Below are 21,605 nucleotides of genomic sequence, written 5' to 3' on the forward strand. Positions count from 1 at the left end.
TGCTTAAAAACACTTTTTTGGTTTGTTTCTGTTGATTACGTGATTTATAACAGGAAAACTATAAATCTTTAAATATCAAACAAAAATTTGTATTATATTAGGACGATTATTTTAGAAGGGAGAATTTTATATATGCATTTCTAAACTTCGTTATTTGCATATTTACCCAATCCCAGATCAAAATTACATATTTCGTTTTCCTAAATGAAATTTCACATAAGGCCGCGTGGTCATGACGTGAATGATTACCACCATCCTCCATGTCAACATCATGTCACCTCACTCTTATCTACCAGCCTAATCCACCACCCTATATGGTGTGGACCATGACCCCCACAGTCCACTATCATCCTCCCCCACCAATCAAAGTCCCATCATTAATTGAAAAAGGGTCATGGTTGTCATGAATTAAACTATGCGAACCACTATGGTTTGCACAGGGGGTGGTGTAGCGGTATTCATGACCCAAACGGCAAACCACCATCCCATCCATACCCATAGCCTAACGACAAATACCATATCAAAAATAAAGAAACCCTACACTTTACTTTTAGAAGTGTGAAGTTAAATATAGTGGAGGTGTCTAGCAATGTGGTGTTATGTGAAGTTATTAGCCTATCAAAAAGTGATGTCACGATTGGTCATGACATTAGTTTGAATTTAAGAGGGGTGCACCAGCTTAGTGTAGTGCTTCAATTAATCATGCTCGTGCATAACCTTCTATGGTTCCATGAGTAAGTCACTAAAATGCATTTGAGTTGGGTTGGGTTGCCTACACACAATCAACTTATCGTAATATGATAGCACAACTCGTGTTGTGCCGTATTTGAGTTGGGTTGCCTACACATAGAAGTGACTCGTTTGAGGGATCCAAATCAATCCATTTAGCAAACAAAAATCACCTAAATCAACCCAGCTCAAATGTCATTATGACAAGACTAAAGATAACGCAGAAATTGATCCCGCAACAATAATGCAGAACGATGATACCGCACATTCAACACCAAACTAAATCCAGCAAGTCAATATATTTGCTGAGGGTTGTAGCAAAAAAAAAAAAAAAAAGAAACAGTTAATAACAAATCAACGTTTAGTAAAACAAGAAAATCTAGTTAACATTCTTTACTGTAGTGTCACAATCACATGATATCATTGGGGTCTCAATTTCAAATTAAACAAATATATATATATATATATATATATATATATATATATATATATATATATATATATATATAACCTGGGGATTGAATACATTCACTTGAGATCATTCCCACCTGCTAACATCAACTTGTAAAGTGCAAAACCTCCTCGGTGGCAGCCGGGCATTTTGGATGCCATGTTCTCCAATTCACTCTGAATATTTTATAAAATTGTCAAAAAAAAAAAAAAAAACAATCAACAAAAAAAGTTCATGCAGGTCATCCCACCTAGGGCTGCAAATGAACCAAACGTTTAGCGAACAGTTCGTGAACCGTTCGGCGGGAAGTTCGTTCGTTTATTAAACAAACGAACACGAACAAGAAGTTCTGTTCGTTTAGTTAAATGAATGAACAGGAATAAAGGCCACGTTCGTTCATTTATGTTCGTGAACGTTCGGTAACATGTTCATTAATGTTCGATTGTGTTCAATAGTTCACTAGTGTTTTCAATTTTTATTTTTTATTTGAATACTTCGAAATTCCAACAAAAAAATATTTAATAAGTGTCGGTGTGTTATATTTTATGTTCATGAACGCTAGTTTGTGTTAGGGGTGTGCAGAATTCGTTTCGAATTCGAAAAATTCGAAATTCGTTTAAATTCGATTCGATTATCAAGAATTCGTTTCGATTATAAGAATTCGAATTCGATTCAATTCGACTCAAGTAAATCGAATACGAATTTATAATTTCAAATTCGATTCGAAATTCGAATAAAAATTATACACTTTTATTTATTATTTTTATATATAATATATATAACTTTTATTAGGCTATACTATAATTATTTTCAATTTTTTTCCAAGTATTAAAATTACCCATTACCAAACCCACTACATGGCCCATAACTAAAACCTAAGTAACAAATCTATCAATAGATTTCTAAGCATAAAAATATTAACTTGTAATGTGGAGTGGTTATTCCCGACTTCTCGTTTTGAATTTTAGACTTGTGGTACTTTATTTGGAACTTTTTAGTGTGATATCGTGCTTTATGGCTGCTTTAAAATTTATGTTTCATTTTGAATGTTTTTTACATGTTTTTAAAGAATCTGAATTAAATCGAATTTATTCGAATTCGATTCGAATTCGAATTTTTAATCGAATACGAATTGGGTTTATTCGAATACGAATTCGAATCGAATTCGGTAGGTTTTAATCGAATTCGAATCGAATACGAATTCAAGGAAAAATAAAAATTATTCGAACAATTCGATTCGAATAATTCGAAAATTCGATATTCGATTCAATGAACACCCCTAGTTTGTGTTCGTTTGTTTCCATTTGTGTTCATGAACATTTGTTTGTGTTCATCAACGTTCGTTACCTAAAATTAACAAACCGACACAAACATGTTCATTTCCTTAACAAACGAACACGAACAAGGTCTTGTTCGTGTTCGTTTGCAGCCCTAATACCACCCGCCCTGCTTCAAGCACACACAAAATGACTTGTAATAACGGAACCCAACCTTGTATTGACCCCGTTACCCAAACCGACCCATCTTGCTACCTATATTTTGAAATGATAAAATGATGGTATGGGGCTGAAAGTGTTAGATTCAATTGCATTTAGTAGCTATCAGTCAAGTTTAGTTAAAGGATCAACGGGACGAGATGGGATGTGTTTTGATTAAAGTTAATCCATCTTCGTCTCTGCGTGTTTCTTCTTTTTCAAGGCTAGCCATAACAGCAGGTATTAAGTAACTCACAGGATGGATAGTATAGAGTTTTGTTGATTCATAGCCATCTTGTGCACTGGAATAGAGTTCTTGAACTTGTGTTGATTGAAGATTGCACTTGATGAAGAAAAATGCAGTTGGTCTCACGTTCAATACCCTGCGGGATATACCAATCAACAACGGCTTGCTCTGCATCAAACCAAGTTGTAACACATTAACGGTTTCCTTAAAACCTCAAGATTAATAAATAAAGACATGATACACTGCAGTTTAAGGTTTTATACATATATAACATGGTAGAATCTAATATTTTTAAATATATAATAGAGTAAACTGCCATTTTGGTCCCTAATGTTTGGTTACTTTTGCCACTTTAGTCCAAAACTCAAACCTTTTGCATCTGGGTCCCTGTGGTTTCAGTTTTATTGCCATTTTGGTCCAAAAATGAAATCAGGTCATACTTGTCTTATAAAATCCTGCATTTTTGTTATTTTCCTCAGGGGCAAATCAGGTCATATTTGTCTTATAAAATATGGTATTTATTTATAAAAAAGAAATGATCATTTTGCCCCTGCGGAAAATGACAAAATAACAGGATTTTATAAGACAAATATGACCTGATTTCATTTTTGGACCAAAATGGCAATAAAACTGAAACCACAGGGACCCAGATGCAAAAAGTTTGAGTTTTGGACTAAAGTGCCAAAATTGACCAAACCACAAGGACCAAAATGGCAGTTTACTCTATATAATAATAATAATAATAATAATATAGTTGGATATATTCTTACCAAGGTTGCAGCCGGTACTCCTATCTCTTCAACCACTTCACGTACAATGCTGTCAAACATCTCCTGAGAGACTTTACTGTTGCTCGATTCTGAGTTTTGCGACCCGTTTTCACACGTATGGGATGTAATACCGACTTCTTCGGGCTGTCAACCATAAACAAATATAGTCGGCCAAATCATTAGGAAAAGAAATAAACATAATTGCCCACAAACCACTTTTGAGAAAAATAAGGAAGTTGTACCTCGGGATGACCACCTGGAAAGACAAGGTATCCAGGAAATTCACCAACATTATTGCTTCTTTGGAGCACGAGTATCGTATTGTCAACTGTCTCTACAACTGCACCGTTACCCAATGGACTAGACGTGTGTTGACACTGCTTACAATCATCTACAAAAATATTAAATTCGGAATATTACAGGTGAAGTGATGTAGATATCATTGCATGTAATGTAACATGACAAAACGGATGATTCGTTTTTTTTTACCTTCAGACGATACAAGAAATCTTTCCCATAAAGGATTTAAATTCGTCCCGACAAAAGTCCTGAAACAGTAAAATGGCATACAAATGACTGATTTATATACAGAAACGGTATAAACATAGACGAGAAAGAGTGAGAACCTATAATCTGTTAGACCAAGGTGAAGGCATACATTGGGACCCGCGCCATCATGTCCTCCGTACTAAGTTGCAACAACCATTAAAGTAGTCAGAATAATGTATATAAGACCCTGTTATCTTATTATACATCTTAACTATTGATGCATTTAACAGCTGAAAATGCTGAATATTACATGGCGAAATTTGATAACTTCAAACAGGTGAGCGTGTTAAAAAAATCGGACTTTTTAGATAAATCAACGCACCCTAAACTTTTTACCATTGAACAATGATGAGCTTTGTTGAACCCTTTTATCCCATATCTGAAAATGAGATAAGAGGACACGTATTAGCTGTATAAAAAAGATACGTACACCGGATCAATATTGGTGCTCATTTACGCAATCTTATTTGCGATTAACAGAAACAAGCGCCACTGAATGAAAAGTACCTAATCCTTAACACTCAAGTACCATAAACATAAAGAAAATCAAGGTGAATGCCACACACAGCAAAGTACCTAATCATAGTTTCGAATAGAGATCCAACTGAGGTCTCATAACCTTGATGCATACATTTTATACTACTTTCTAAGCCGTTTACTCTGCATTAATTCAGCAAATCAACTTACCGGTCATTACGAGTCTATTTAGAGGTCAACTTCCTTAAGCAGAGTTAACATAATCTCAAAGCCAACTACTAATACTCTTAAAAGACAAAGTCGGTGGAAACCCCACCGGCTTTGCCTCCCTCTCCCCCATACTTTCACGATGTTGCAATTTTAGCCGCTTGACTTTGGTATCTTCAAAGTTTCATAAAATGGCAAATTTAGTCCCTAAACTACTACTCCATTTTACAAATAGTTTGCTTTTGACACCCCAACTTTGTGGTAGTTTCCTTGTCAGCCCCAACTTTGTTATAGTTTCCTTCTTACCCCAAAACTTAATCAAATCTTATCTTTACCCTTTCTTAGCCCTTAAGTTTAGGAAATGCAATTTTTAACGACTTAACTTTTTATGAACTTTGTAAATGCCACTTTGACCCCCTTGAGAGTTTTTGTCTTGACGATATAAATTCGAGTTAGTCAGGTCGCGTATAATATAAATTCGATTTACGTTACGTTTGATCCAATCGCAATGCAACTATAGGATACATTGAGTTCAATCGGATACGTCAAAAACGTGCGTTTTCATATGGTTAACACATCACATAACGCTTGGACTAATCCGTTCGATATTTGTGAAGTACCCGCGCCGCAACGCGCGGGGGTCTGGTTACTAGTTTATACTTATCATACAAAGATAAATCAATAAATAAAATCAAAGCAGACTCCATAATCCTAACTGATAATAGGTGCAATGGGGAAGGTTCATTGGGGAACACTAAAAAAGTGGGGAACAACGGGGAACCGACTCAAACAAACTCCGATTGGACTCATTCCAGCGGCGTTGGAACCGGCTCGTCGAATCCTAACTAAGATCTTTTAACCCTAAACCCTAAATCCTAACTCCTAAACTCTAAACCCTAAAGCTAGAAAATAAGGCTAAAACCTAAGCTAAACCGTAAAATCTAAACTATAAACCCTAACGCTCTGTTCCCGAGTTAACTTAACGAGGGATAAGAAAAGAAAGCAAAAGTGAGAAAGGAAAGGACGAGAAAGGAAAAAAAAAGATGACTTTCCCACCGTTTCCTCCCAAATCGGAAGGAAAGAAAAATTAAAAAATTTAGCCTAGTTTTCCCGTCATTTCCTTTCTTTTCCTTAAATGAAACTCGGGAACACGACATGTTTTATTTTCCTTTCTTTTCCTTCCTTAAATGAAACTCTGGAACACAAAATATTTTTACTTTCTTTTTGTTTCCTTTCCTTTCCTTCCGTTAGTAAACTCTGGAACACAGTGTAAAAGCTAAACCCTAAAGGCTAAACCTAAAGCTAAACCCTAAAGCTAAACCCAAAAGCTAAACCCTAAACCCTAAAGCTAAACCATAAACCCTAATGCTAAACCCTAAAGCTAAACACTATAGATAAACCCTAAAGCTAAACCCTAAAAGCCAAACCCTAATGTATTTAGGGTTTAGGGGTTATGATTTAGGGTTTAGGGTTAAGAGATCCTAATTAGTGTTCGACGAGCCGGTACCAACGCCGCTGGAATGAGTCCAACTGGAATTCGTTTGAGTCGGTTCCCCACTGTTCCCACTTTTTTAGTGTTCCCCAATGAACCTCACACTAGGTGCAATATCACAAACATGAACAGAATGACACCAATTCAGCTCGCAATATAATATAAAGATCTACGACTAAAATATACAAATACAGCAAAGTAAGAAGACCTCAGAAATGGAATTTTCCAATTCAGCGTCCGGATGAGGAACTCTATCGTACGATTCGTCGAACCTCACCGAAACCTATAACAAAAGGTTAAAAAATTACAAGTTAGTATAAACGATTACTTAGAACTAATTGTTGTGACATAACGAAGGGATCGGAGATTATGAAAGGATCGAAAAGTGAATGAGTTGAAATTGATGGGGAAAGTATGATTGAAATGCGAGAGGATTTATTACCTGTGAAGAGGAGAGACCAGAGGGACATGAAAGGAGCAGTTTGAATGCATTCTCCATCGTCACCTTCCAACTTTTCCAGATCTTCTCAGTTTAAAGTCTATTCGGCTTCAAGCCGTCAATACTTGAAAAGAACACCCTCGGGCGTTATTTTTAAAGAAAATTGACCAAAAACGCACAATAATATTTTTGGTACAATAATATTATGTCATTTAACCTTAACTCAGACGAATTTTTTGTACCAAATTGCACCTTATAATATTTTTGGTTTATTTTGATTGGTTAGTTTTATTTTAATTGTTTTTTTAAACATGCGTTTCAAGCCTCTTCTACACTGTGTTTTGGGCCTTGAAGGGCAAAACCCTTCTGCTGATGTAGACACGTGTCGCGCCACGCCCTCTTTCAAGCCCCATTTACTCCTAATAGTCTTAATTCTTTAGCCGTGGCACTTTGTGCTGATTCAAACCTTCAATTGTCGGCAGACCTTTTCTTTTCTTGTGTTGCGAAAACTTGAAACTTTTATTTAATTGAGTTTAAAAGTATAATTTAAAATAATATTTGGCTGATGGGTTTGATGTGTTTAGTTGAGTAGATGGGTTTAATTGTTTAATGAAGCTAAACTAAATCGAAAGTCAATGGGTTTAACAAATAGATTGGGATTTTAAAATTAATTATAGTATTTTATTGGAAAAAGTACATAATATATAAAATACATAATTTTATTGGGATAATAGTGGGTTATGGGCAGTGACCCTCTTTGCCCCTCCCCAAGGCCGACAATGGGGTCGAACCTAGGTCACGCGTGTGACAGACGAGAATAGTTAACACTATGCTACCACGACTAATTTCATGTTTTGTTTTAAGACTAATTTGTCATGTATTTTCATCTTTGTTGGAAAAAATAAACATTTAGTTAAAACACCACTAAAACTATTAAGAAATTTTGTACCATGTACCGTTGATATTTTATATCAACAGTGTATGAATTAAATTTATTCATGTACAAATAACAATTTGAAATATTTTCTTATCGTAATCCTTCAACGATCTAAATGAGTTATACTCCAAACAGCAACCTGGAAAATCCGAAAACAGGTTTTGTGTTTGATCTCTTCCATCGTGACCTTGCTCCTATTTGTTGTCACCTATGTTGAAGAAAGGCTTGGAACCCTTGAGAGAATAAAGAGGGGGGGGGGGGGGGGGGACAAAGACGATACGATGCACAACACTAGTCTTGATGACATAAACAATTAAACATTACAAAAAAAAATTACAAAATGACATAAACTCTTGACACTTTTCATATTCTGCACACAAATTTCTCATAAAAATTACATAAACATAAAAAAAAGATGATACAATTACAAACCAACCCCACAAACTATTAAGCAAGATACACAGTGAAATGAAGTAGTGTCTCTGTACCATCATTGTTCTGCTGGTCTGTACCCTGGAATGTCTTCACCACAGCATGTCCCTTAGCATTCACATACTTTCCGGTGCCACCCATCACCGCCAGCTGCGACTCTGCCACCGCGCTACGGTGAACCCCCATAAAACTCAAACTATCAATATAACTCCCATGCATAAACATCACAGTGAATGCCATTGTCTGACTCTTACCATCTATCGAGCTCGATACATAGAACCCTTGAGCCTTCCCTATCAAACCGGACCCCAGTTCATGTCCTTCGGTTAACTCGTCATCAATCACTGTCAATGTCCCGAACATAAACTGTTGTAAGGCGTTACCTTGAGGTAACTGTCCACCGTTAATTGCAGCAAACACATTGTTATTGTTATTGTTGTTGTTATTGTTATTGTTTTGAAAAACATTTGAGGTGGTCCCGCCTAAGCCGGTGAGGAATGGGAGGTTGTTGTTGTTGATAATCCCATTGTTGTTGTCGTCTTGTGGAACTCCATTGTTCACTGGGAGGTTGGCACCGTTCGGTTTTGCAAACGGAACTTGACCATTGACAGCCGGGTTAGTCACAGCTCCAGTGACGGCTTTAGCCGAGGGATTCGACCCACCAAGAATATCGTGCATGAAGAAAGTAAGTGTGTGATCAGGACCTTCGACCACAGGCACCACACCAGCACCCGCACCAGCACCACCACCAGCACCAGCACCACCAGCACCAGCACCAGCACCAGAAGCTGGGTTAGGTGGGATGGCGCCTAAGGGAGTCACATCATCACCTGCTTCTGGTGCAACCACAGGGGCCACAGGTTCTGGGTCCTCAATGAGGGTCCGGGCCGAGGTGGCTAAAGAGAAAGTTGTGGCTAGGAAAAGAAGGGAGAGGAGTGAAAAGCAAGTGAAGGTAGAGGCTGCCATTAAGAAACTTTGATCAAGTACAAAAGGTGAAGGTGAATGATTGATGGTTTATGTGGAATGTGATGTGTTTATATATACATGAAAAAAGAATAGTGGATGCAAAAATGGTGTAGTTGATAACATGGAGTAGGTGCCTTAAGAGTTGGTAAACTAAACTTGTGTCATTATTTAAGAACTAAACAAAAACAACTCCTCTTCACAGCATCCAAACTTGGGCTTTTGGGTCAACCCGGCCCGCACCAAAGTATAAAGTTTTGATCCACCAACCAGCCCAACCACTTAATTTGTGAGTTGTCACCCTTACTTTTCAGATCATGACCCTGCATCTCAACTTGTATATCTTATATAATATATAGTTATAGGCTGCTCATGAAAAATGAGAGCGTAATTCGGCAAAAAAAAGTGATATGTGGCTGCTGGGATTCGAGCCCAGGTCTCCACGGCCACAACGTGGAATTCTTACCACTAAACTACAGCCACATTTTGTTTGAGAAAACATATTTTCATCTTTTATTTGAAAAAGAACCACAGCATCAGTTCAGAAAAAGTAAAAATGAGATGTGGCTGCTGGGATTCGAGCCCAGGTCTCCACGGCCACAACGTGGAATTCTTACCACTAAACTACAGCCACATTTGTGTTATTTTTTATTATTTATTTTTGTAAATTATTACCTATTTAAAATTTCAAAATGGGTTTTAAAAATATGTAAGGTATCTGTTCATACTGAAACTTACATATTTTAATCGATGTAAGATTTTTTGAGTGATAAGAAGGTTTTCCAATGGAATCAAGAAAGGTCATAAATGTCAAATGTGAAATTTTTGTCTGCTATGTATGCCTAATTTAACTTTTTCTTGATATTACATGCCAACCAATTGACATGACCAATGTTCAGTGGCGGACCCAGGATTTTATTTCAATGGGGTCCATTTTCGGGTCGGTCCTCGTTCGGGTCGAGTTAAAGTGAGGTTTGAACTACATTTAAAAAAAAAATAAGAAAAATGGGCTTATCAAGGATTGAACCCATGACCTCTTGGTGGAAAAGAGGGAGATTTACCACTACACCAGCTTTCTTTTTATTTCTATGGTGTCCACCTAATTGTATTTATGGGTTCCATATACTATTTAATATACCGAATCTACTATTTTTTTTAAAAAGATTGGGGTCCGGGGACCCCGGTGGCACCAATGTGGGTCCGCCCCTGCCAATGTTAGCTAGTTTACATGTCAAATGTGAAGTTTTTGCAAACCACTATGGTTTGGGAGGGGGGAAGTGAGTGTACCACGAGACCATGTCCCGTGTGGTAATCTATGATCCAATTTACTACATCATACTCCATTGCCTAAGAAGTGGTGTCTACATGAACTTCTGTTAATTTGGTCCTTTTTTTTGTCTTTTAAGTAGGTTTCGGTATAAATTCAAGTTGATTTACGTTTAGACATAATTTTTTTGGAAATAAGTAGGCTCAGATATAATACATTTTTTCTTTGCTTATTTTTATGTAAGTTTTCAGTTAGTCTATGTTTTAACATAAGTTTTGTTCTAAAATGAGTTGTATCAAATATAATACGCTTTCACTAGATGGTATAAATTTTAGTTACTTTACGTTTCAAGGCCGCCGCAACGTACCATACGATTCTTTAACTTAAAAAAACATAATTTTCTTACGTGCTTATTTTTATGTACGTGTCGATATAAATTCATGTTGGTTAACGTTTCGACATAAATTTCTTTCGCAAATAAGTCGAGTCAAATATTTCATGCTTATTTTTATGTATGTTTTTAGTTGATCTACGTTTTGACGTAAATTTTGTTTGTTAACGAGTCTGGTCAAATATAATACTAATTTTCATTATCATTGTTACAAACTAGTAAATAATCCCGTGCGTTGCGGTGGTGTCGAAACGTAAATCAAAACTAACGGCTATATATTTGTGTATTTATTACGGGTCTTGGTAACGATATATTTGAATCAAATCAGACTAGAGATGGGCATAATAACCGGTTCTAAACCCGACCCGGTAGACCTGACCTGGAACCGGGGTTCCAGTTCCTACCCGCTTTATTGAAGAACCGGTTCCGGGTTCAAAAAACCCCTAGGTTCTTATCCGGTTCCACTTTTTATAAAAAAATGGTCTGTACCCGGTTTGTACCCGGAATCGGTTCCTCCGTAACCAATTCCTACTCGGTGCATTAAATTCTTGATGATGTTACCGTTGGAATCGATTCCTAGCCGTTGCAACCAAGCAATATGTTTTTTAACGAAAGTTACATGACATAAAACATACATAAAATTAGAATCGGTTACATTACATGACATTTTAAACGAAAGTTAAATCCTACAAATCCTACATTACATAAAACACTAAACATTTATTTAACAGCTAAACATAACTTAACTCCTAAAATCCTAGATAGTAACTGGTTACATAAAACACACTATACATTCGAAGAACCGGTTCCGGATGCTTCACCGACTTCATTTTTCTTCTCCTTTGTAACCGGACAATGACGATCGGTGTGTTTTTTTAATGTGGAGTTGGCCGTAGCTTTCATGAATTTGCCACATGCTTTGCACCATGCCATCTCGTGGCTATCGCTCATTAAACACAAATCAAAGTGCTTCCAAACTGCGGGGTTCATCTTTGTTTCCAAAACCATAACGACCTCATCGTTGCATGCCATTTTAATTGTGGAGATTTGAAAATATAGATTTGAAGGTGTAAGTTATGTATTTTTGGAGTAGGTGTTTGAAAAGGAAAGGTGTAAGTTATATATATAGTAGAAACCGATCATAATGGCCATTAATTGGTTTCTAAGGGCATTATAGCCGTTGGAACCAAATCCAACACGTTTTGCAGCTTTTTCATTGAATTACCCAAAGGAATCGGTTCTTCCGAGGAATCGGTTCTTCCGAGGAACCGGTTACAACCCTATCCGGAATCGATTAGTATCGGTTCTAGTATTAATGGTCTAAAACCGGGTAGGAACTGGAACCGGTTCCTACAAGAACCGGTTTCATTCACACTCACTCAAAAATCAGGTACGATTAGGAACCAATTCTGGGTATAAAAAATAAAATGATATGCTCATTTCTAAGTCAGACCCGTAATAAAGAGCTCAAAATGATAAATCAAAACTAAGAATCATAGCTCATTAAAGAAGGTGTAATCACCATTTCGGTCAAAGAAAATATATAATAACAAAATGAACCAAATGCCTAAGCGTGGTTTTTTTCTAGTGGCATTACTTTTAATGCTTTACTAAAACTAAAAATCTACTCAGAACAATATAATCAGTACAAAATAACCTATTAAACTAAACTAAAAATCTCCAAGTAGCTTATTATTTGAAACCAATGAGTGTTAAAAGGAACATTAATATACTATTTTTTTTTTCATTTTTGGGTTGTATAAACTTTTTTTTTGAAAGGTGTAGATCAGCTGGCAAACGACACAAGGTTCAAACGAGAAGACCCGGGATCGAGTCCCACACTTGGCCGGTTGGTCTGACCGGGAGTTCCAAGCGGGGACTGACCCCCCACAATCCTGTGCGGGAAACCGTCACAGACCGGGATCGAACCCGAGCCTGTGTGGAAAACCCTCACACCTCCGTCCAGCTGGGCTGGACATCATTGGCGGTTGTATAAACTTAGATCTTATCAATTGTATTTGTTTCAAACTTAGATCTTATCAATTGTAATGTAATTATTAATTAAAATTTTGTAATTACGCTACTCTTTTTTTGTAACACTTTAAACTTCTTTTTGTTCTATGAAATTACTTACCAAAAACTATTCGTTTTTAATTAAAAAGGGAATATAATGTTTGCCTTAGACCGTGGGGTATAGTGGGGCTTGGGTTAAGCTTGGGTTGGGGCATTTGTTGACACGTGGAATGGGAGGCCCCCCCCTCTCCCCACCGCCTAGTTACATGTCCGCAGGGTATGACGGGGCGTGGGTTGGGTCTGGGTTGGGTGCACCGCGTGGCAGAATATTAAAAAAAATTACAAAAAATTTATAAAAATCACACAACATTTATAAAAAAAACCTACAACTTCATTAAAATTTTAAAAATTACATAATCCTAAAAATTACATAATTTCTAAAAATTACAAAATAACAAACCTAGAGCGTTAAATAAATTTCAAAAAGGTCGATCTTGTCGAACGCGGTGACAGGAGCCAATTCTTCCTCGTGGGTCCAGGATGTCATGTTCTTCGGGTTGGGGTAGCGGGTTCGTGGGATGTTTGGGATGGACCACACGGTGGGGTTTGGGGTTATTTATAGGGGATGTTGGGGTTGGAGTGACCGCTTGGCGAAGCCAAACGGTTTGAATTTAAAATTCAAACTTTTCAAATGGCCTGCTATGACATGGCGGGGTCAGCGAATAGGAGGCCGCCAGCTAGGATGTCAAGACCGTCCTACGCCCGGCTTGAAACCCAAGCCCCAAGGGCCACGCCCCAACCCAAGCCCACCCGGGGTGGTGGCTTGGGCGTTTTCCCTCAACCCACGCCCAAACCCCCGCCTAGAGGTGTACAAAGAAACTGGTTTTAGAATCGAAACCGGAAAAAAAACCGAAACTGGTTTTTTTTTTAACCGGTTTTTTTTATAACCGGTTTTTTTTAACCGCCGGTTTTTATACAGGTTACTATTCTTGATTTCAAAAACCGGTTATTAACCGAACCGGTTATTAAAAAACCGGTTAAAACCGGAAAAAAACCGGTTTTTTTGGGAAAAACCGGTTAAAAACCGGTCGCAACCGGTTATACCGGTTATTGTTTTGGACCTCAAAAACCGGTTATTAACCGAACCGGTTATTAAAAAAACCGGTTTTTATTTTGGGTGAAAAAAACCGGTTTTTTTTTTAACCGGTTTTTTAAAAACCGATTAACCGATTTGTACACCTCTACCCCCGCCCCATACCCCATAATCTTATACTTTGATAAATACGAAAACAAACTCCAAAAATCAAGTATAAAAAAATTAAAGCCAACCGTTTATTTCCTCGGATTGGCGGGAACCTAGAGACAAGACCAACACATACACAAACACAAACAAAAAACAGAATCAACTACCCAAATTACAATCAAAGAGTCAACTTTTTGATTCTTCATTTGATGTTTAAATCTCCAAACCTCCAATTACCTCTTCTAAACATTCATAATCTCCAACTTTCACCAACCAAATTTCTCAATTACTACACAACTCAATTGAGCTTCCAATTCCAATGATGCTTGAAATTGGGTGGGCTCCGCCGCATGGCGTGGGGCCTCTGACGCCAGTGTCCGAGAGTTCCGAGGTTCTGGACTCTCCGTTGTCCTCCTTTCGCGCAGCCACTAGTCGCCAGAATAGTATAGGAGAGAATGATAATATTGATGAGGAGGAAGTGACTCCCTCAGCAGTGCCGTTTATGGCGTTGTTCAATTGTGCGGATGGGTTTGATTGGATTCTTATCGTAGCGGGGTCGTTGGGTGCTGTGGTTCATGGTGCATCTCTTGCGGTGTATTTACATTTATTCGGAAAGATTATTCATTTATTGAGCTTCCATAGTAATATAAATGAAGTGTTCAACCATTTTTCTCAGGTACTTGTCATATGTTTTTTTTTGGGTAATTGATTGTAGGTTTATTTTTGAATTTCTTATTTCTCACAAATTATTATTGTTGTTTTTTAATATGCAGTATGCTCTATATATTGTGTATATAGGCTTGGTTGTTTTTGCTGCTGGATGGATTGGTAAGATAGAAACTTTGTTGCATTTTAAATTATTTTCTACGCAACAAACGTAAATTTCATAACTAATTCCCCTGGCGTTTGACACGTTCGGCTCCTTGGCGCCAGAGGCAGTTCGGTTCTTATCTAGAGTTCAGCGTGTGGTCCACAACAACTTTTCAACCCCTCAGGGGCGAGACTTTGTTTTTAGTAGATTAGGGTTTTCTATTCAGAAAGTGATGGCGGCGCAGTTTGTTGCTCGTCTACCTGCTATCCTTATGTAATTTGCCCTGGTGATTGGAATGAAAATAGCAGATTTGATTCCATATCATTTTCGACATCACTTTCGAGCAAATTCAGTTTTTGAAAAGAGTTATGTTGTTATGTATTGATTTCATTTTGTAAACTTGAACTTGCTTTCTTCTTACAGAGGTTTGGTGTTGGATTCTTACGGCTGAAAGACAAACCGCTGTAATAAGGACAAAGTATGTTCAAGTTATATTAGGCCAGAATATGAGCTTTTTTGATACATACGGAAACAATGGGGACATAATGAACCAAGTCTTGACTGATGTTCAAGTAATTCAATGTGCTCTTAGTGAAAAGGTATAAATATTTCATCATCTCGTATTTGTTTCTCTTTATTCTAGTTGTTGCATATGTAATAAAGATAACGATCTTTATATTGTCAGGTTCGGAGTTATATTCACAACATTGCAGCATGTGTCGGTGGGCTTGTCATTGCATTGATAAACTGCTGGCAGATTGCATTTGTAGCATTGGCAACAGGCCCAGTCATTTTCGCTACAGGTTGGATTTCAAACGTATTCCTCCGTAAATTTGAAATAAACCTTCAAGATGCTTATGTTCATGCTGCAAATGTTGCTGAAGAGGTGCGTGCAACGTGCTTGTACATCTGAATGTGTTATTTACATATCTAGATTTTGTGTTTATTGAATAAGGGGTTGTTTGTTTACCTCTTAATGAGGCTCTTAATGGTTCAGACCTCTTACTGGTTCAGCACTTAATGGTTCAGAGACTGTTTGTTTCACGAGCAGATGTCTGAATGGTTCAGACATTTGCCTCTGAATGGTTAAGATTTATACAAAGTCTGAATAGTTAAGACCTCTAATCTGAATTGGTCAGACATTTGCCTCTGAACGGTTAAGTATTATACAGGCTCTTAATGGTTCAGACCTCTTACTGGTTCAGCACTTAATGGTTCAGACTGTTTGTTTCACGAGTAGATGTCTGAATGGTTCAGACATTTGCCTCTGAATGGTTAAGATTTATACAAAGTCTGAATGGTTAAGACCTCTAATCTGAATTGGTCAGACATTTGCCTCTGAACGGTTAAGTATTATACAGGCTCTTAATGGTTCAGACCTCTTACTGGTTCTTTGCAGGCACTGGCAAACATTAGGACACTATATGCATTCACAAATGAAGCATTGGCCAAGCATTCTTATGCAGCATCTCTATATAATACATTAAAATATGGTATCACAATAAGCCTTGTTCAAGGACTTGGAGTTGGATTCACATATGGATTTGGAATGTGTTCTTGTGCTTTGCAACTTTGGGTAGGAAGGTTTTTAGTTACAAGTGGACGATACAGTGGTGCGGAAATCTTGACTGCCGTTTTTGCTATAGTTTTAAGTGGCCTGTAAGCATCTTTTCATTCTAACTTCTTTACACAAACAAGCTTATAGTTATTGCTACTTGTTTGTTAATACCTTCTTGTAGTGGGTTGAATCAGGCTTCAACGAACCTATATTCATTTGAGCAAGGTCGTATAGCTGCATATAGACTTTACGAGGTTATAAGACACTCTGGTTCGACTGCTAATTTGGATGGAGATACTTTAGTTTCTGTACAAGGAAAGATTGAGTTTCAAAATGTTTTCTTCAGTTATCCTTCTTGTCCTGCGGTTCCTATCTTAAGTGGATTTTACCTTACCGTCCCTGCCAAAAAAACCGTGGCACTTGTCGGAAGAAGTGGATCAGGCAAAAGTAGCTTGACTCGCCTCCTGGCACGCCACTATGATCCTAATCTTGGTTAGATTATTCAACTCGATCATCTTTATTATTTTCTTAGAAGTTTCTGCATAAAATGGTAATCAAAGTTGGCTTGGTTTATGTATCGCATAACCAACTTTATTTGAACTCACAAGAGTAAATTACGATTTTGGCCCATGTGGTTATATCACTTTTACCCTTTTAGCCCCAAATTGTTTTTTAACATCTGAGCCCCCAACGTCTTTTTTTTCTAACCCTTTTGGCCCCTAACGTCTTTTTTTCTAACCCTTTTGGCCCCTAACATTTAATGGATGGGGTTAGTGTTAAGGCCAAAAGGGTCAGAAAAAAAGACGTTGGGGGCTCAGACGTTAAAAAATTCTTTTTTGGGCTAAAAGGGTAAAAATGATATAACCACAGGGCTAAAATCATAATTTACTCAACTCACAAAAAGTCACAAACTTTCAAAAGTGTTCACTTAGAGCAATCTTCAAAGTTCCACTTAAATGAACTGGTTACTAGAAACATAACCGCAGCATAGCTTGTTACGTTATATCGGATAACCATTTTTTTATTCGAATGTTTATTATGGGGAACAGGAGAGGTTCTTTTGGATGGAGTTAATACCAAAAACCTGAAGCTAGAATGGTTGAGACAACAAATAGGGCTTGTGACACAAGAACCTGCTTTAGCATGTTTAAGCATATTGGATAACATTGCTTATGGGCGCCCGGACATAACTTTGGATCAGATTCAGGAGGCTGCTAAAATAGCAAATGTGCATGCATTCATAAGCTCTCTTAAAAGTGGATACGAGACTCAGGTCTATATACACGATTTTAACTTGTCCCGTAACCACTATGTTCTTACACCACTACTAGAAAAGGGGACAATTTCCTACACAATTTTTTTCGTCATAGATTACAACACCTTTATGACGAATTTCCTACAAAAAAAATTTCATCATTTTGTTACAAATTTTCGATGCATCCATGACGAAAAACAAGAAAACCCTAATTAATTGACAGTTGCGTCACAAATCTGTCAGAAATAACCTACAAAAGGTTAATTATTATTCTTTACCGAATAAATATTTATATAAGCCAAATAAATAAGGGAAAATAATATCGTTTCCTACAAATTTGTGACGAAAAATAAGAAAACCCTAATTAATTGACAGTTGCGTCACAAATCTCTCAGAAATAATATCGTTTCCTACACATTTATGACGAAATATTTATTTTTTAATTAACTTAAACCATCCGTCAGAATTCCGTCACAACTTGTGACAAGTGCACTTCATTTTATTCTAAAACATTTGATGTTCGATAGGTGGGTAAATTTGGGTTAGCATTGACAGACGAACAGAAGACAAGAATCTCAATTGCTAGAGCAGTTCTTTTAAACCCTTCAATTCTGCTGCTTGATGACGTTACCAGCAAACTTGATTTGGAAGCAGAAAATGCTGTCTATGATACCTTACATAAGATCACACTTGGTAGATCAACTATCATGATTGCTCGGAGAGTAAATCTTGTGAAAGATGCGGATTCGATTGCTGTGATGGATGGTGGTCAGTGTGTTGAAATGGGTACACACGATGAACTGATTAGCGCACACGGGTTGTATTCAGAGCTACTTAGATGTGAAGAAGTGGTCAAACTTCCTGAAAGGTACATTACTAATCTTTTCCTTTTGTGTGTGTATGTATGTTTGTGATGGTTATAATCATGGTTGTAAAACAAGGTTTCCAAGGAAGGCTGCCGAGGCGACTTTCTTTGACCGCCTAATTACTCGGAGTCGGTCAAACGCGGTCAACCTCGGCCAGAATTGGATCTAGTAGGTCAACTCGGGCCTAGTTTGACTTAAATAATAATATAACATAATTTCTATGCCTATCATATTAAAGAATGAATATCATTTTCACGTATTTTGTTATAAATATTAGTAAATTTGTGTTCTTTGACATATATTTAATCTCCAAAAAGTAATTTCCTTATAATTTAACATGTCCGAGTACTCCCCGAGTACTCTCCGCGTAGACCGAGTACTCTCAACTCCCCGGTCGACCGACTAGGGAGCGCCTAGCGACTTTTGCAACCATGGTTATAATGTCATATGAACTATGATATTTTTCAGGTTGCCAAGTAAGAATGAAAATGCGAATGACTCAAATAACGGTATTGAAATGAGTTCAAACTCGGACCATAAAGTTAACGGCACCCCGCGTTTAAGTAATCGAGTTGGTGATATGGTTCAGTTAATCGGGAAATACAACAGTAAACATCAGAGTTTGCCATCTTTAGGGAGACTTGTGAAGCTAAGTTTACAAGACTGGTTGTATGCAGTTTTGGGAAGTGTGGGGGCTTCCATCTTTGGATCTTTTAGACCAATTCTAGCCTACATTGTAGGGCTGATAATGACCGCATATTATAAACGTGATGCAAGTCGTTTTGATGTTGACAAATGGTGCTTGATAATCGCTTGTATGGCTATCGTTGTTCTAGTAGCCACCGTGTTACAACACTTCTACTTCGGAATCGTGGGAGAAAAACTGACCGAAAGAATCAGAAGAATGATGTTCTCATCCATGCTCGAGAGCGAAATAGGATGGTTTGATAAAAATGAAAACAAAAGTGACAATTTGTTGTCACGATTAGCAAACGACGCCACATATGTTCGTGCTACTTTCACCGACCGCCTGTGTATTCTTATCCAAGACTTTTGTGCTGCTTTTGCTGCTATAGTTATTGGATTCTCTCTAGAATGGAGGCTGGCGTTGGTCGCTTCGATTACCATACCATTTCTTATCGTCTTTACAGTTGCACAGGTTCGGTTCTTGTCTATTAACGATTTATCTTCCTTTTTCATTGTTTTAATCCATAACAAATATGTTAATTACAATCTTCCTTATCCAGAGAAGGGGATTTTCCGGGTTCTCAAGGGGGATTGAGGAGCTTCACAAGAAGGCTTCCGTGGTTCTTGAAGATTTGGTAAAGAACATCTCTATTGTGATGGCATATTGTGCTGGTAATGAGGTATCAAGAGTCTATAGTTTATACCTCAAAAAAGTTTACAAACAAACTTTACTCCATGGGATGCTAACCGGATTCATGTTCGGTTTTTCACGATTTATGTTTTTCGCTTGCAACGGTATTCTACTATGGTACACTGCTGTTTCTATAAGAAATGGATATATTGACCTTCCAACAGCCCTTAGAGAATACATTGTCTTCACTTTTGTTACTTTCGCACTCGTGGAACCTTTCGGGATCATGACACGTAACACAGACAAAACCAGAAAAGATCTTGTCCGGGTGTTCGATATCATCAATCATGTTCCCAAGATTAGCCATGATGAGTCTACTGCTCTTAAACCGGTTAATGCTTATGGAACTATCGAGTTTAAAAATGTCCACTTTTGTTACCCGAAAAGTCCAGAAGTCATGGTGTTGCGGGATTTCACCGTTAAAGTTGACGGTGGACACACGGTGGGTGTAGTCGGGGTCTCGGGTTCAGGAAAAAGTACTCTACTTTCTTTAATTCTAAGATTTTATGATCCAGTTTCCGGGCAGATACTTTTAGATGGAAAAGATTTAAAACAGTTTAATCTAAGATGGTTAAGGAACCAACTCGGTTTGGTCCAACAAGAACCTGTGATGTTCTCGACGAGCATTAGAGAAAACATCGTTTACGCAAGACATAACGCAAGTGAAACTGAGATCAAAGAAGCAGCGAGAATCGCGAATGCACACCATTTTATTAGTAGTTTGCCTAAAGGGTATGACACGAAAGTGGGTCCCGGTGGAGTGGAGTTAACACCGGGACAAAAACTTCGAGTCGCGATTGCTCGTGTGGTGTTGAAAAGCACGCCCATTTTGTTACTAGATGAGGCAGACAGTAGAATTGAAGACGAGTCAAGACGTGTGGTACAAGAGGCACTAGATAGACTCTTAATTGGCAGCAAAACAACGATTTTAGTTGCACGAAGAGAGTCAATGATGAGACGAGTTGACAAAATATTGGTTGTTAATGGAGGCCAGATTGTGGAAAGTGGGACTCATGATTCTCTTGTGTCAAATAAGGATGGTGTTTATGCGAAATTGACACAACCTCGTTTTGTAAAAGGATTACGGCCTCATTTTCTTGCTTCTACACAATAGCTTTTAATTATGTTTCTATTATGCAAATAATTGATTTTGTAATTAACGTTTATATATATATATTTTTAGATTTTTTAGTTTATTTTTGGGTTTATCCATAGTAATTTGTTAGTTGTGTCCTTATAAATACACACAAGCTATTTAGATAACATATTTATTGTAATATTATTTTTTCAATATCGTCTTCTGCTTTATTTTTCTCAAATATTAGGACTATTAAAATGTTACGATAATTAGGGTCGTCCTTGAGAATTTGAGGGCTCTTGGATACCATCTGCGAGTAAAAGAAAATGTCTCCTAAATATAAACTTGTATAGTTATATATAATAAGAATTAGTGATATGACGATGAACTTATATCGCTAATGCAACGATGTAAAAAAAATTTATACTAACTAGGTTTAATATTATAAGGGACCATTTTTATAAATTAAGCTATTCAAACAAAGAAATAAGTCAGGTAAGAAACGCCGTTCATAAAATTTAAACAATTGAACAATTAACATAATTAACATAAACAAATAACTATGACTAAACAATTT

General features: G+C 37.3%; 3 protein-coding genes and 2 non-coding genes across 5 annotated transcripts; 1 reads left to right on the forward strand and 4 right to left on the reverse strand.

The window, feature by feature from the left end:
• Positions 1-1,107: 1,107 nt before the first annotated feature.
• Positions 1,108-6,994, reverse strand: LOC110939963 (nudix hydrolase 9). Its single transcript, XM_022181532.2, has 9 exons — positions 6,840-6,994; positions 6,606-6,680; positions 4,544-4,600; positions 4,299-4,360; positions 4,162-4,220; positions 3,915-4,063; positions 3,673-3,816; positions 2,912-3,070; positions 1,108-1,356 (listed from the first exon to the last, which is right to left on the reverse strand). The coding sequence occupies exons 1-9, from the start codon at positions 6,894-6,896 to the stop codon at positions 1,258-1,260; spliced, it is 861 nt and encodes a 286-aa protein (XP_022037224.1). The 5' UTR covers positions 6,897-6,994; the 3' UTR covers positions 1,108-1,257.
• Positions 6,995-8,074: 1,080 nt separating this feature from the next.
• On the reverse strand, positions 8,075-9,207 carry LOC110939962 (dirigent protein 10). Its single transcript, XM_022181531.2, has one exon. The coding sequence runs from the start codon at positions 9,169-9,171 to the stop codon at positions 8,221-8,223; it is 951 nt and encodes a 316-aa protein (XP_022037223.1). The 5' UTR covers positions 9,172-9,207; the 3' UTR covers positions 8,075-8,220.
• Positions 9,208-9,579: 372 nt separating this feature from the next.
• TRNAH-GUG lies at positions 9,580-9,651 on the reverse strand. Its single transcript has one exon. It is a non-coding gene; the product is annotated as a tRNA-His (tRNA).
• A 79-nt stretch (positions 9,652-9,730) lies between these two features.
• Positions 9,731-9,802, reverse strand: TRNAH-GUG. Its single transcript has one exon. It is a non-coding gene; the product is annotated as a tRNA-His (tRNA).
• Positions 9,803-15,322: 5,520 nt separating this feature from the next.
• Positions 15,323-21,146, forward strand: LOC110942666 (ABC transporter B family member 20-like). Its single transcript, XM_035990650.1, has 8 exons — positions 15,323-15,492; positions 15,579-15,779; positions 16,293-16,552; positions 16,633-16,943; positions 17,501-17,724; positions 18,234-18,574; positions 19,041-19,731; positions 19,820-21,146. Exons 1-8 carry the CDS (start codon positions 15,400-15,402, stop codon positions 21,062-21,064), a joined length of 3,366 nt encoding a protein of 1,121 aa, XP_035846543.1. The 5' UTR covers positions 15,323-15,399; the 3' UTR covers positions 21,065-21,146.
• Positions 21,147-21,605: the final 459 nt, after the last annotated feature.

This window comes from Helianthus annuus, chromosome 5, assembly GCF_002127325.2.
Source record: "Helianthus annuus cultivar XRQ/B chromosome 5, HanXRQr2.0-SUNRISE, whole genome shotgun sequence".
Taxonomy (NCBI): Eukaryota; Viridiplantae; Streptophyta; class Magnoliopsida; order Asterales; family Asteraceae; genus Helianthus; species Helianthus annuus.